The sequence below is a fragment of the Psittacula echo genome, assembly GCF_963264785.1.
Source record: "Psittacula echo genome assembly, chromosome: 2".
NCBI lineage: Eukaryota > Metazoa > Chordata > Aves > Psittaciformes > Psittacidae > Psittacula > Psittacula echo.
The window spans coordinates 35,628,386-35,644,854 of record NC_137737.1 but is presented as its reverse complement, the minus strand read 5'-3'; the positions used below and the strand labels follow the sequence as shown (position 1 = coordinate 35,644,854).

Sequence of the window (16,469 nt, the reverse complement as noted above, 5' to 3'; positions counted from 1 at the left end):
CATATGTTAGTCATATATTGACATGTAATGTCTGGTGAACATCAAGCTGGCCTAGCCAGTGGGTAGTGTAAGTGGCCTGGGAGTCATGTTTCAGATCAGTATTAGTTCCACAGGTCAGCCAGAAGGCCTGTTTGAGGCAACTGGAGGTGAGAGCATCCAGGGGTCAGATACTGGTAGTGTCTAAGGCCAGTTACTGAGGATCTGCAGTACATCAGTGTGCAAGGTAACTGGAAGGTCTAGTTTATCCAGCACCAGCTACAGGATAAACAGCATCCAAGGCCAGTTACTAAAGGAAAAAACAGGAAAAACATTTCCAGTTACAGGAAAAGCATTCTTTATATGCATATTTTTCCCAGTAGCAGACCTTCATCCTGCTTGCCTAGGATGAGACTGCCAGTGTTATTTGTGGTCATGTGAGTGCTGAGTGTTTCTGCCCACATACATCTGTGTGGGCCACCACCTATATATGTATTGCATATGTATGTTTGCATGTGTGTCTGTTGAGAATGCAGCCCAGCCTCTCTACTGGCTGGACCTGGGGACATGGAGCTGCAGGAGCCTTACTTACCCCTAAAAGTCTGGGGCCTTTTACTAAAACTAAAAAGATACAAAAAGAAAATATATACCTTGAAATCTCTCCAGAAAACGTGAGGAGGTTACTTTTCATTTTGGAAGCAAAGAAGTAAACATTTCAAGTTGTCTTTATTGGACTATATTGTAAATACTACAGGAGCAATTTGAGTGTGATTTACTCAATGATTTTCTGCTCTGCTACAGCCTCTAGACATCTGCTGGTGGTGCTTAAATTCAGCACTAATGTTAAGAGAAGTTTGCCTTTGTTGTTAACGGCTCTAGTTCAGAAATGTCATCTCTGTGTCACAAAACTGTATTGATGTGGCTGTTCAGACTGTTCACTGCAAGCTAACAAATAGATGGTGATAGGTAAGGCTTCTGGAAGTAAGAGAAAAATGTTCCATAGCATTCAAACATCAAAAGTAGTAAAAGATACGTAGCACTCACAGAGGGATTTTGAGAGCTTTGTACAACATGCGCATTGGACTTAACTCCACTATAAACATTTATCACGAGTCCCTGTGAATGAAGGTCTTGACAGAAGATTCCTATTCAAGAGGATAGTTTAAATTTCAGTGACGAAATTGGTGTAAACTATTACAGAGAAAGAGCACACAGGAAACCCATTTTCTTTAGAAAAAGCAATTTTCAGATGATCAAGCAGCTCTGATGCCCTCAGGCTTTTTATTGCCTGAGGTACACCTGAGGCCATCTGACTGCTCCGTTTGAAAGGACTGCTATCAGTGTGGTTGGGCTGTTGGTGAACCACTCATGAAATACAAGAGAATAGGCTTTTCTAGAGGGTGACTGAGGTGGTGTGGCTGGAAATCATGAGAACACTACTTGTGGTTGAAAGGGAAAATAAAAAAATCTTAGATAAACTGTCATTTTTGCAATATATTTGTGGTATGACTTTCAGTGTTGTAGCCTTGCTGGGACGCTTTATAGATCAGCGATAGGTTTTCCTTGTGTGTTTCATGCTCCTATGTCTGAGCACTTTGTGGATATTTAAGCCAGAAGTGGACTGATTATCCACCTATTTTCCCTTTCCTTCATACAGCAAAAGAATTCTACCCTGTTTTAATAACTTAAAATATCACAATGTTATAATAGTTCATCTGAATAATTTATTAGAATGTTATCATCTAGATTATTTGCTTTTGAACAACAAAAAGCTTGTTTCCTTTTAATTATCAGTGGTTACACAGATAAATTTAATATTTAGAATATAATTTTCTTTAAGACTAATTTTATTCATAAAAGTAAGTATGTCTGCATTGGAATTATTCATGCTAGCATCTCTTTATAGTCAATGTGGACCTGGGGAATAAATCTAGTCAGAATAATTAGTGAAGGTGACAGCACAATTCATTTTATTGTGAAGTTGACCATAAGATATTAAATTGATTGTGTGCTAGAAGTGCCTGTTTCTACCCATTGATTATAAAGGAAATCTAAAAGAACTGAATCAGCTGTAGTTGTCTGCATTGTAGATCTCCAGTGCTGATAGAATGAATCTCATCCTAGAATGTGCTAAATCTTGTAAAATCAAACTCTCAGCTCCTGCAAAGCTGTAAATTGAACACTTTCACAGTTGTACAGTGTCAGACATGAATGCTGTTTGTGTGAGATACTGCTTGTGATATAGTGTTAAATGTTTCACTTTCATGGTCTGTGATGAATGATAAGTGCAGTGTTTGGATCTGAATTGTATTTATCTGAATGTTTTGTTGTTGTTCCACTCAGCTGCTGAAAAAATACCTGTGTTTTTTTTAAAATAACCAGATTAGTTATTTTATATGGTTATGAAGCTTGGTCACCTACTAAGTGCTTTGGAGTATGAAATATCAAAGGGAGGTTTTGATCTGATGTAGGCCATAATACGTGAAGAACATGATCTGATTAGGCTTTTGTGGGAGTGTTTTGTACAGAAGCAAGAGGACTGAGTGAACTGAAATGCCCATGACTTAAGGAGCAAAGCATGTGACTGGATGGCAGAAAAAAGTCATTTGTAAGCTCATTTTCATGATACCCAGTCTCAAGAACAGGATGCAGGAGTGGTAAAATTAGGAAGCCTTTAAAATTGAGCAAGCTGTTACTGTGACTGGATCCTAACTGGAGAAAACTGCCAAGGACAGAAAACAGTGGGGACATGTAGAGGAGCAGCTGCAGACCTGAGGTGGCAGCAGTGGTGTTTGCTAGGTTTCTTAAAGGCTGTCACCCAGTTGGGCACCATCTTCTAAAGTACAGCTAAGGCAGGCTGAAAAACTCAAACCTTTATCTGACTTAACACCCTTGGGTTTTTCTCCTAAAGCTCAAAATCTAATTTAAAAGCAGGCTTCACTGAAGAGATGTGTGGCCTCCCTGATGCTCCTCACAACTTCTTCACAAAATACAAGGCAGTGGGTAGGCTTTATCTTAATTAGACCGTCGTGAGACAGGTTAGTTTTACCCTACTGATGATGTGTTGTTGCAACAGTAATCGTGCTCAGTACAAGAATAACCGCAGGTTCAGACCCCTGGTACGTGCTCTTGGCTGAGGAGCCACTTGGCCGAGGCTACCACCTGCGGGCTTATGACTGAACGCCTCTAAGTTAGAATCCCACCTAGACGTTTTACCCCACTGATGTTGTGTTATTGCGACGTTGGTCGCTCGAGATTGACCCAGGAGATGACAGTTTTGTTCGGAATTGTAGTAAGCGTGGGTAAAGCCCTTCCCAAATCTTTATTCGCGAAGCCAAGCCATCTTCACACTAGCCTTCGGTCAACCATCCTAGGAGAAGGAAAACTCTAACTTCAAACCTGGGCAGATGGAGCTCATCTGGCCTTGTAAGGCCATCCATCTAAGAGAAGGACACTAATCAAACCTATGACCTGAGGACTTTGCTGTCACCGTCGTAGCTAGCTAGGCCCTGGCAGATAAACCTCAGGTGTAAAGGGTGGGACCAGTTCCGTGCATGCTGTGCCTCACCTAAAAAATCCACTGTGCAGGTTCGAAGGGTTTACTCACGCTTGCAAAGCCCTGTAGTGACAGGGGTGGGACAAAATGGCGGGTGATACAGTACACTGGAAGCTGCAGACCCAACCCTGCATGCAGGTGGTTCACGACACTGGTCGCTCAAGACTGACCCAGGAGATGACAGTCTTGTTCGGAAACATCCTGAATGACCAAGCAGCCTTCTTTCCAACCGGATTTGCCTATCCCACATTGCCCTTTTAGTCATCATCGTGCTTCTAGTAAGCATGGGTAAAGCCCGTCCCAAATCTTCATTCACAAAGCCAAGCCATTAATCAATATGTCTGGCTTACAAGCAGAGCTCAAATGCAAGTCAGCTTTGTTTTCAGCTCCTAAAACTGACCTTTTTCTAGCTGATTCCTGAATATTTTAACTTTAATAAGTTGAATCCATATGATGCCTACAGAGTTCATTGGTCACAACACAGACTTGCTTTCCAGTTAGAAGTGCTGCTGTTGCGTGTGTTGATTTATTGCTGCTTCTTGATACTAGTTTTTCTGCACCCTTAGGAAAGCAGGAACCTTAGGTTGCAGTGCTCTTCGCTGCACATTTAGACACTGTTTAAACACTCTTACTAAAATGATCATCTATTCCCCACGTTGTTCTTATCTTTCTTTCCTTGGAAATCAGGTACTGCAGAGTAAGATAGCTTCATTAGAGACTGGTGAGATTAGATATATTCATGCAGTATGTTATCAAAGATTTTTTTTATTCTGTGTTGTCCTCTTTAGTAGAAACCTCATGAACATTTTACTACAGGCAAAGTAATGTTATATTTGAGTTGTAGAGCAGTACAGCTTTGGTCCTTGCCAGCCAGGGTGACTGAGTATTTATTTCAGCTAATTCTGTTGCCAGGTAGAGTTTGTGACTGTCGAGTTGATTGGTAACTGCTGAATCATTGTGTCAAATGGCTTGGCTTCACCCTGGGGTTACAGGCACACGTGGTTTCCTTACCAGAGAGATCTGTTGGCTCAGTAGTTACCGGAATAATGACTGAGAGACTTTTTGTTTCTAGTAACAAGAAGTAAATTTCTCAGAAATAACTGATTAACTTTTATAGCTGAATGCAATATCCAGCTAAAATATCCAGTGATATTGTATATAATCTCAGTTTTTCTTTTGGCCAAAATACAGACTGTGGATTATTTGATTTTGTAAAAAAAAAATTTTTTTTTCAATTCAAATGTAATAAAATTACTTCATTGAGACATTTAAGGAAAATAAAAATTTATGTCATTAAAGATAAGTAACATACAAATTGAAGGGATTTTTTCTGGAGGGAGAGAAAGATGAGACAATCTCTGTAATACATTCATAGTTTTTAAGAAATAGAATAGAGATGATACAAGGCCTGTTAATATTTCCTGTGTAATTTCATCATTATTGCTGATATATAAATAATATCAACACTAGATGTCATACACTGCTAGGTGATTTACAAGCTGATATGTTGATAGTTGTCCATGCGCAGAAAGGCAAAGCTCTGTGCTTAAACAGGGCTTTGTAGTTTCATGCTTATTATTTCATCTGACAGCCGTCTGAAACCAGTCTGAAAATAATAGTCTTACAGTTACCTGAGAATTTAGTGTGGATAGTCCTTTTGGAAAAAACCTGTGTTCAAAGGAGGGATTTGGAGAGAAGGCTGGAAAGATGACACCTAAGTTTGAGAATTGGCTCTAGCTGTAAACAAATATATAGAAGAAAACACCAGTGGCAGAGATGAAAATCACATAGATTTTGCGTCACAGAAGACATTTAGTCACAAAAGCTGCTGGTGAACAGCCAGCTCCAGTGGAAGCCACTTCCAGTTTGGCGCTCAGCTCTTTTTCTTTTGAAATCTCACTCAGAATATTGAAATAAAACCCAGAAGTGCCATGGGATCATGGAAAAAGTATTCCTGACTCTCCAAGGGAAGGCCAAGCTCAAGTCACTCATAAATAAATGCAGTAGCTTTCTGGTTAAGGATAACTTCAGGGTGTTGTTGATACTTTTTTCGTCTCAGAAATGGTTTAGTTCTGTGTTTCAGTACTTCTGTTCCTCCTAACAGGCATAGGAACTATATATAAAGCATGATTTTTTGGGGGCCCCAGTATAACAAATGTAAGGATTAACCAAGTTTTATGGTCCTCAATTTTAGTGTACAATATCTTTGGATCAGTGCTCCATAATTCAGTTGTATCCCTTTGCCACTCCTGCACATTGTCGTACTTGGGTTTTTGTGTTGTACCAAGCCACAGATTAGTATCTGCTGATAGAAGGTCATACTTAATCATACTGGCTGACATAAAACCAGTAAACCAAAGAAACTTTTCAAACTATTTGCATCTTTATAGTAAAGAGAACAGCGAGTTCTTTATTGATGTGTGTTTGCATAAGGCCTTTCTAAGGTGTCTTTAGGTAATGGGCTACTACGTTAACATGAGGCAGTCCAGAACTGAAACTCAAGACTGTCCTGATTTGGGGCTGGGATACCGTTAATTTTCTTCCTAGTAGCTGGTGCAGTGCTGTGTTTGGCTTCAGCCTGAGAACAATGCTGATAACACATCAGTGTTTTAGTTGTTGCCAAGTAGCGCTTACCCTGATCAGGGGCTTTTTCAGTCTCTTGTGCTTTGCCAGTGAGGAGGAGCACAAGAAGCTGAGAGCTTTAGGCACAGAGACAGAGCACCTCACCCAAACTAGCTATACCACACCACATCATGCCCAGTATATAAACAGAGGGAAGTTACCTGGAAGTGACTGGTCGCTGCTCTGGTTGTGCTGGGTATCAGTCAGCCGGTAGTGAGCAAATGTATTGTGCATCACTGCTGTTGTTTCTTGGAGGGGTGGGGTTTACTCCTTCTCTCTCTCTCTCTCTTTATTCACCGTCATCATCGTTACTATAATATTTTACTTTTATTTCAATTATTAAATTGTTCTTATCTCAACCCACCAGTGTTGGTTTTTTTTCTCATTTGCTTCCCCATCCCACTGGGGAGCTGCAGGGCGTGAGCAAATAACCGAGTGGTACTTAGTTGCTACCTGGTCTTAAACCGCGACACAAACCCAGTGCTGACCTACCTTTAATCACTTTTGTAGTCTTTTGGAAACAAGCTATTTGGGCGAGCAATACAGTGAAAAAGATTGTAAAGCTTTTTAGAGCTAGTTTAGGAGAGAGTGAAGACTGTGCTTGTGGTCTAGGCAGTATTTTTGCACGGAACATTACGTTGAGTCCATAAGTGAAATAGGGCCAGAAGAGCGTATGTTGGCAGAATCAAAGATTTCCATTTGAACCTTCAATTGCTGTAAGTAAAAGACATGATTCGTATGTGCCATAGTCTGGACTTCCTTATCAAATTGGTGGTTTTCTCTGAAAATCAGCAGAAATGGTTCGAGTACTCAGGAAATTGATTTAACCCATTTTGCCGGGTGTACCGTACTTGGGAGGAGTCATATGAATGAGAACAAATGGGAGGCATTTCTGTTTAGGAAAAATACAGAATTGGATGCCACAGCAGAGTAGTTGACTTAAGAGATCTGAAAATGTCTGTGGAGACTTAAAATTTCGGGACAAAGAATTAGCTGTTCTCATACCTTTATCAACAGTGGAGACGGTACCATTTACATCCACTCAGATGTTTCCTTTGCTGTTAGCCCAAATCACCACTGGTATAACTTTGTTTCTTGCTATAGCAGGGTATTACTAATGTTTATGGGAATTCTGGTAGTGTAGTAACAGTTCTTAGGCAAGGAGCCAATTGAATTTAAGGCTTACAAAAAGTAAGGATAATAGTCTCTGTTTTTTTCCTTGATAAATGGTCAATGATCTGGAAGGAGATTCTTTATCTTAGAATAGAAATAGTCACTGTCTCCTGCCCATGTTTTTGCTGCATGTAGATGGTTCCTGGGCTGTAAGAGAAGCTTAAGAATCTTAATGAAACAGAGAAGAACCTGTAAATACTAATAAAGAAAATTCTTTCACTATATAATGAATAAAAATATTAATAATTACTTTTGCTAGATGTGGTTTTCAACATCAGGTAAATAATAACACCTTCACAAAATTATTTAAACCAGCTTATACTTCTATAGAGCTGTCATTAATGACAAAGGATTTCAAGTACTTGCAACACTGTGGTCATTTGTTTGAGTACAGAAGTACTTTGAGTTAATGAAATTACCATAATGATTCAAGGTTTAATGCATTAGTATTGACCTACTGTGTTGGAAGGTGAATGGTTCAATAATTGTATGAATTAATTCATTGCATATGATTTTTAAATTACTGGCTAACAGGGCTTGGCTTTTGTGTATGTTGTTGTAACTCCTGGTTTACCCATACTTCTCTTCATGCTCAGAAAGCTATGAGCTTTAGGTTTATACCTGCACTGGAGCTTGCAGTGTAGCTTTTCTAATAGCAAGCTAGACTTATATGGGCTATCTAACCCAAGGACCAGAGGGGATGTTATGAAAGGGCACATGTACAGATTAGTTTTCTTTGTTGCTGCAGCTCACCTTTTTCTAGTACCTTACTTGTCTTGCTTAAAGAAACAGTGCAATTTGATGTGTAATTTATATAGTATACAGAAATGCTTTGCATTCAAAACTCAGTGCGTTTCACTGTCTGAGCAGATTCAGACTTGCTTTAGTCTCTGTCAGAAGTACCTTTATAATTTAATTTTACACTAGTTTTTATTTTGGTTTTATTTTTATATATGTAGATACATTTTCATATGTTTTTTATATGCATGGATATGTATGGGTATACATATATATAGCTATAATGTATATAGCATTTATTTAAAGAGACAAAGAAACTGTAAATAGGGTGGGTTTCATGCCCCTAACAGGAAAGAGTTTATAGAAACCTGAGGAAATGGTTGTGTTGATGTTACTTTCCCAGAGTCAGGGAATGTGCCAGTTGTTTAGTATTCAAGTTCACAGCCTTGTGATCTTGAGTCTCTTGCTGATTTTCTGCAAATACAGACACTAGTATGTGTGAAAGTTACAGTCCTTTCTTTTTTTGTCACTTTTTTCAACACTTTTTTGATGTTTTGCCACCTCAAGTTTGAATTCTGCAAAGAGCTACAGCTTGAACTGAAATCTGGAAACTGCAGCTAAAGTCTGGCTGCCTTGTGGTTTAGTGGTATTTCCCATAGGCAATGTGTATTTTCACTCTGTCAGTACATTTCCAGGCCAAATTTAGCTTTTCATACCTATTGAAGTTGGGAGCCAAATTGAAGGTGTCCATAGCACTGCTCTGTGAAAGTCTTTACACACCAAATACCTCTGATAAAAGTGGACCCCTCTCAAATAATGAATCTGTGATGTAAAATGTATTAATTTACCCTTTTTTTGGACTCTAGTTATCTCTGACCTTTAAGTCATGGGTTCAGCTGGGTTTTTCAGTGTTGGCTTGATTTTCTCTTGCACTGGTCCTCTCTTTAATCTCTTTCGGAAAAGATTAAGGAGTTAAAATGGGGTAATAGTGTGGCACTTAGAAACCTGTTTATGTGTTCAGAGTGAGGTGCTGGTTGCCTTTGATTGGCTCTAGTGGTTGTCACACCCATTTATGAGACACAGAAGTTGAGTGACAGGCAAGAAGAGCAAGTAATCAAACCTGATTTTTCCCCAAGCCCTGAAGTGTTTTTTTACGAATGCCACAAAATTATTCTCAAGAATTTGCATATGGTTCTTTCTGAAGTTTTCCAGGTATTTAGAAATTGTTGGGACAATTTTTTAGCAGTTAACTTTGATAGAGGGGGCAAATGTTTGGCTTAGGCAATACAATAGCCTTCTAGGGAGGATTTCTGTCTCTGCTGCAGGGGTTGAAAATCTAGCTTGCTGATAGACATATTTGAGTAGGGGTATTCTTTGTGCTATGGAGTGATACTAAGTACAATGATGTTTTATTTAAATCCATCCTGGAACATTTCATCATTTGGTTAGGAGAGAAAAGTGCCTTTCTATTTGTTTAATAACCGAGAATTGGCAAACAGGCAGGACATAGGCACTTCTCATTTTAGATTAGGATACACATAACTTCTTTAAACAGTTAAGTTTTGCTAATAGTTGCTCACTAATAAATCTACCTTTTAAACATTGGTTAACCCTTCAAAGACAAATTCAAAGTTTAAAAAGGGGTACTAGTTAGACAGCCTTCAAATTCTACTTTTATGCACAGAGTTTCAGGCTAGGGCAGACCATCTCATTACTGAACTGTAACAGATAAGATGACATATCTACCTTGAGCTGTTGGAGAGCATTTGTATCCATTCAGCATTTGTGTCTTCTGCAAAGGTTCTTCTATAAACCTATATAAATCTTAGTACTAGAAAACTAATAGGGTACAACATACAGTCAGTCAAATAGGGATGAAATCCCTGTAGCTTGGGATTATTAAAGAGCATTTCAACTGAGTTGTTCAGAAAAATATAGTAAGGCTTTAAAAAAAATAAAGTTAAGGAGATGAATATAGGCAGGATGTTCTCTTTAATTGATATAATTCAGTTAACCTTGCTATTATGTTAGCCAGGGTTATTTGTATTTTTGTTTGTGAGTAAAATACTGCTTTGTTATACAAAGTGTTTGATCTATGGCTTTTACAGGTCACAAAAAAAACCATTGTGCTGTTCTGAAATCAGGTGCACTGTAACCTGATTCAGGAGGGAATCACATGCTTTAAAATACTTCAGCATGGAATTCCACTGATGATAAAGAGCTAAATATTGAAAACAGTAACATACATTGTAATATTATTAAGTCTAGAAGGTGATGATTAGATAGCTAAAGATACTAGAGAAACTTCATCTGGTTTTGGAGGAGACAGTGAAGGTCATCTTCAAATTAAAAAAGCTCAAGCCCTCGTTCAGTGTCGTACAGAAACCACAGACAGTTCTTCTCTGAATTTTAAAGCAACAGTTTACTCTGAATTAGAGAGGAAGCAGGAATCAGTATGTCGAATATAAAACAGCTGGAAGTGTGAGGAGAAGATGTGGTTAACGAATACCCAAAGGACTCTCCTGACATTCCAGATATGCAGGTCTAATTAGTGCAACCATCCAGCATGTTATACAGTCTAAGTACAAACTTTAAAGTCAAGTTCAGGCACTTGATGTGAAAGACAAAGTCCACCCGGTTTGCAATACTGAATTGTTTCTCTTAGCTTTGTACAGTGAGCTTGCTGCTATTTACGCCTTTGTGCCAGTGGAAGCCTTTAATCTCAATACTTCCTCAGCTGTGTGTCCTCAGGGATTCCTGCTGAATGCTTCTGCATTTGAAAAGCTGGCACTTCTGCTACCATACCACAGTCTTCTGTAGTGACTGCTGAGGGGATCTGGTCCCTTCTTTATAACTCACTGTTCTCTACTCATTCCACAGTGAATTTCAAAGTACCAGATGTCTGCTACCTTTACAAATGTCAGGTAAAACTAGGCCTTCTGGCTTGGTCATCAGTGTTATCTAGTTTTAAAAACTACTGAAAAAGGAGCCACACATGAAGTCTTTCACAATCTTTAGCCACTGGCTCTTCCCAGTGCTGTGATCTCTACTGCTGGTTTGTTTTTTATTTAAGGAAGATGCAAGAATTTGAGGATGAAACATCAGGAGACACATGGACAGTAAATTCTGTGGGTAGGGAAAGGAAGGAATAATAAAAAACCTTTATTTATTCTTTACTCGGGGACTCTGAATTGAAAAATTAACAATTTTACATTTTTCTGTTCATACTGCAGTTACAATTGCATTGAAGGGGTGAAGGGGTGATATTTGCTTCAAGCAAAAACGTAACAAATTAAATTGAATCAAGTTGTGAAAGGGAGTAAACAGAAGAAAAGATACTGGTGTACCATAAATCAGATTTTATTGTAAAAATAGAGAAACTCAGATTTTAGTCAGTCTCCAAAGTTACATCTCACAGAGACCACAATGACTTAGATTTAGCCTTGTGTTTTCTATATCCAGGTTTTTCAGTGGGTACCTGCAAACCCTCATATCTAAGGCATCTAGCATTCTCAAATCTAAGTGCCTTTATAGAATTAATCTCCCAGCTCCCAATGAATTCTTTCCTGCCTGCCTGCCTGCCTGCTTTCCTGCCTCCCTCCCTCCTGGCCTCTTCCCCTGCTTTTGTCTTTCTCTTCTTTTTCTCTTTATTTCCCCTCCTTTCTTTTTATTTCTAGTTTCTTACTATGTAAAGATAATTACAGGCAAATTCATATTGGATAGTGTTTGATACCAGTTAGTCTTACCATTTAATGTAATTGGCTGTGAAGCATTTTGACTGTGTTGCTAAATCCCTTTCCTCTGAAGACATTAAAAACCCAAGCAAACAAAATGTGCTGTCACTTTTTTGGGAACATCTTTAATCTGAAGTTGGGCATATTCATATTTCCCAACAAATGCATCTATCATGTCAGCTATCATGGAATGAAAGAGATTTCTCTAAGGAACATTTTGGCTGCCAAAATAGGGCAGAACAGAGGAGACTGGTTTGGTTTTATCTCTTCCTCTGAATACTTTGTTGTCACTTATTTAAAAGAACAGTATTTTAGTAATAAGCTTCATTTTAAACTCAAACTGATCAGAGATTTTCAGAGGGAAGAAAGGACAGAAATGCAGCTGGCCGAATGGCTATCATCAAGACATCCTTCCATCCATCACAGGATCAGATCAGCTGTGCCTAAGTTTTTCTACTGAAATACTTGTCAGTCTGTTTCCAATAATTTCCGAAAGGGAAATTCCACACCCATACTGTGTAGCCTCTTCCTTTATTAATAAAATAGTTTCAGGGTTATTCTTTGTCCTGAACAAAGCATGAGAGATCTCTGAGAGAGAGAAGAGCATACCGTGTAGTGCCTGGTGGGATGCAATCAGGGACAAAGGGAGGTGGCATTTAGACTTGTAACCGTAGCATGGGGCAATAACTGAGGTAAATAACATTTTCTTTTGCCATTTTGGTTACCAAGTTCTTCTGCTCTGTGCTGTTCACCAAGAGCAATATGGTCTGATTTTATGTTTGGGCAGTGCCTGCCTTCAGGTGGCTGAGCCGCCTGTTTTAAACTGGAAGTGATTGAAACTGTTTTAACTTAGTCTTAGGGGTGAGGGCAGGGAGGGTGGAAGCTGATCTCCTGTATTGACTTAATGAGGATTCCAGAATAACTGTTTCTTTCATACCTTAAGCTGTTTGGAGTCAGGGAACAGCCTGGAGAGGAGATGAGCTTCTACAGGATTCATGTGTCAGGAGTCTTACGGGAACAGTGCAAGTATTTCTACAGTGACTTCTTGAAAGTATGAGCCATGCTTCTGATTTAGCATGGTATTACCTTTCTGGAAACTGTTCTTCCTACTGTCATCTGGCATTTTTTACTGTTGCTATCTCTGATTCTAATCCCACAAAGAAATGGTGTTCTCTGCCATTTCCTACTATTCACTCTCCCTTAAGGAAAAGATTCTTTAATATACCTCAAAAGGCTGAAGCCAGTTTGGATTCACATGACTTGTGTGATATGTCTCAGTTCTTCCATTTCAGAACTGGATGGTAACATCTATAATTCTTTGTTGGCAAGAAGCAGTAGAGAGCTGTGTTGTCTCAGAAGCTGTCAGGAATCAGTGTTGTAATTCCAGGAATCAGTCTGTTGTTTTCCTTTCATTCCTAAGCTGATTCTTCTTGCTGGCATAGTTTATTGTCAACTTTGAACTACCTCTGAAGCATTCAAGAGAAGACATAAATTCTTGCTAGTCTCTGTCATCTGCATGTGTGAAGGTTTGCATTACTTTGTATTTCCATATATTCTAGAGTGAGAAAGCAAAGGAAGTCTTTCCTTAATGCATGCAGTGCTAGCAGGAAAAATATTTCATATATTTTCTAGAAGTAATGAGTTCTGCATTGATGTCTGACTGAAGGTATGGGAAAGGAGAATGAATTTTTAGAAATTGCTCTGGCATTATCTATTTTCTAAACTACCGAATGCACTGCTGTTTGGGTCATAGAGTAGAAGAAAAGAAAGTATCTGTTTCATCAGTCTTGTGGCTTAATAACATTTATTGCAGTACAACACAGAACTGTAGAATAAACTTTGCCAACTAAAATTTATGCCACCGACTGACTGACAGTTGTATATGGTCTTTAATGATATTTCAGTAATTTGTCTAGATCTTCGCTCTTGACTCCTAAGAGAAATGATGGAGAGCTGTCCAGTAGTAATTATCTATTAAGGAAGTTTAGCCCTAGTATCAAACTCTTGCCAAGAAGAAGAGAGCTGTCATAGACCCTTCTCTCTTCAAGGAAATGAATGGAATTGTGTGCTAATTATTTTTCTTCTATTTTCCCATCACTTGCAGAACTTTCCTTTTTGTTAGAGATGGTAACCCAAATAAACGGAATGTGCACAACGAGACATCTATGCACTTACTGTGTATGGGACCTCAGATCATGATCTCAGAAGGAGCTCTTCATCCTCGCCTGACACGACCCTCAGAAGACGACTGCAGAAGAGCAGATTGTCTGCAAATGATCCTGAAGTGGAAGGGAGCAAAGTTGGATGAAGGACAATATGAACGAGCAGCCATTGATGCTGTTGATAACAAAAAAAATACACCTTTGCACTATGCTGCTGCCTCAGGGATGAAGACCTGTGTTGAGGTAAAAGTTCATACATAATCACAAGTCTTTATATTGCTATTAGTAAATGACATGCAGAGTGTTCTACAAAGCTGTTTTGGGGAACAAATCTGATATAGTATATTGGATTAACTTTTTAATTCTATTTTTCATTAATTGGAAAAATTACAAAGATAAACAGCCCAAAACATACACTGTCTGTAGAGAACAATGAAAAAATGGATTATATATACATTAACTTCATAACAGAAATTCCTCAGCATGAAGACTCATGTAGGCCTATAAAAATGGAAATAATTACAAGACTGTAACACTGAAGAAAAAGCTTTAAAGGTAAGCATAGGCATGTCTATGTATGTAAAGAGAAGTGAAATAACTGTCTGGGAGAACATTAGAGGTCTTTTAATTCCACTCTGTAGCTGAGACTGGGGAATGCTGTCTGTGCCTCAAGAACAGGTTTGATGTCTTTAACTTGCAGTGCTCAGCTTTCTTAGAAGATACCGTGCATCTGTGCTAACATTCTTATAATTACCTTTTTCACAAATTAAAAATTACTTTAATGTTTGTGAAAGTAGTAGCTAGTAATGAGTGATTGGGAATCATATTGACTTTGAAGGTCTGCCATCAAATTTACTTTTAAACTATACCAAGTAATGAGGACTAGTATTTAATTGTGCTGGTAATTTAATTTAAAGAACACAAGAACAGACCTCTGACATTTTCAAAAACAGCTAGCATTTTCGTAAGTCTGGTTATTATAACATCAAGATTTGTATTTTGAGTGGTAACAATTCAGAGTTCAGCATTTATATATATAGTGAAGATTACTTTTCATACGTGTATAACTTCATGTTTATTGAAACTACCTTTCACTCATTAACAAATTTCATCAACAAAGTTTATTACGTCATCATTCACCTGCTTTTCTAGATAACTTCTGTATATCTTAAACAGTCAGATCCCAGCACATGTGGGACTTCAGTAGTGATCTCTCTCTGCAGTAAAAGGTGACTCTCTCCCTGTACTCTCACAATGTTTTCTGGGCTATTTTAATATTGGTGTTACTTTTGCCACCTTCTAATCTTGACCATGACTGATTTAAGCAATAAATACTGTGTTCAGCTTTCGGGACCCCAGCATAAGACAGATGTGGACCTGTTGGAGCAAGTCCAGGCCACAGAGATGATCAGAGAGCAGGAGACCTCTCGATGAAGGCAGGCTGAGAGAGTCGGGATTGCTCAAACTGGAGAAGAAAAGTCTCTTAAAGCCTCCTTCCAGCACCTAAAGGGGGCATACCAGAAAGCTGGAGAGGGACTTTCTGTGAAAGCGTGTAGTGACAGAGACAAGGGGTTGTGGCTTTAAACTGAAAGAGGGGAGATTTAGATTAGATATGAGGAAGAAGTTCTTTACTGTAAGGGTGGTAAGACACTGGCACAGGTTGTCGAAGGAAGCTGTGGCTGCCCCATCCCTGGCAGTGTTCAAGGCCAGGCTGGATGGAGCTTTAAGCAACCTGGTCTACTGGAAGGTGTCCCTTCCCATGGAAGGGGGTTAGATGATCTTTCAGGTCCCTTCCAACCCAAACCGTTCTATGATTCTTCATTATAATAAATAGTTCAGAATTTTCATACATGAGTTCCATTAGGACTCAGGAACAGGTACCATGGTTCTGCATATTTATATTAGTGTTTGGTTTATTGGATTTCACAGAACCACTTGTGCTGAGACTTCAGTTTGAAACAGGCTTTCTTTTGTGTCCTTCGTAAAGCATTTGTGATACATCCACAAAGAATCTAGATTCCAACAATTCATTTTACTTTTCTGGCTTATGTTATTTGAGATTGCTTTTGCACTTTGTCCAGCCACCGACTTTACAGACACATTGACAGATCTACTGTGTGATGATTTAAAATTATTTATTCTGAGTTGTTATGCACTTGGCACGCTGCTCAGAGAATATTCAGAGCCTTCTTTATTGTGGCTATGTTAAGAAAAATGGTCAAGTTATATCCATATACAATAAATATTTAAAGGTGTCTCTAGCTCCATCTTGCCAGGTACTTGAGGTCCTCAGGCCCCTCATTTTCTATGGAGCACTGACCATATCAGTACAGCAGAATTTTAGTCTTTAAAACTTAACAGAGACAATTGTACAGGGTTGCCTTGTAATGTATTTCTGAGATTTTGTGGTTCCATGGAATTGTTGTGGCTATAGGTATAATTGTATGTAATGATGTATGAAATCAAGTATTAATTTATTTAATAACAATAGATAATCTTTGTTTCCCA

At 38.6% G+C, this 16,469-nt stretch overlaps 1 protein-coding gene across 3 annotated transcripts in view; it reads left to right on the top strand.

Annotated features, from left to right (window-relative positions):
* Positions 1-16,469, top strand: part of ANKIB1 (ankyrin repeat and IBR domain containing 1) — a 95,845-nt gene that overhangs the window by 41,205 nt on the left and 38,171 nt on the right. For all 3 annotated transcript variants that reach the window (XM_080611792.1, XM_080611793.1, XM_080611791.1), the window contains one exon: positions 13,904-14,204. In XM_080611792.1, coding sequence (XP_080467918.1) covers positions 13,904-14,204 — 301 coding nt within the window. The remainder of the gene's footprint in view (positions 1-13,903; positions 14,205-16,469) is intronic.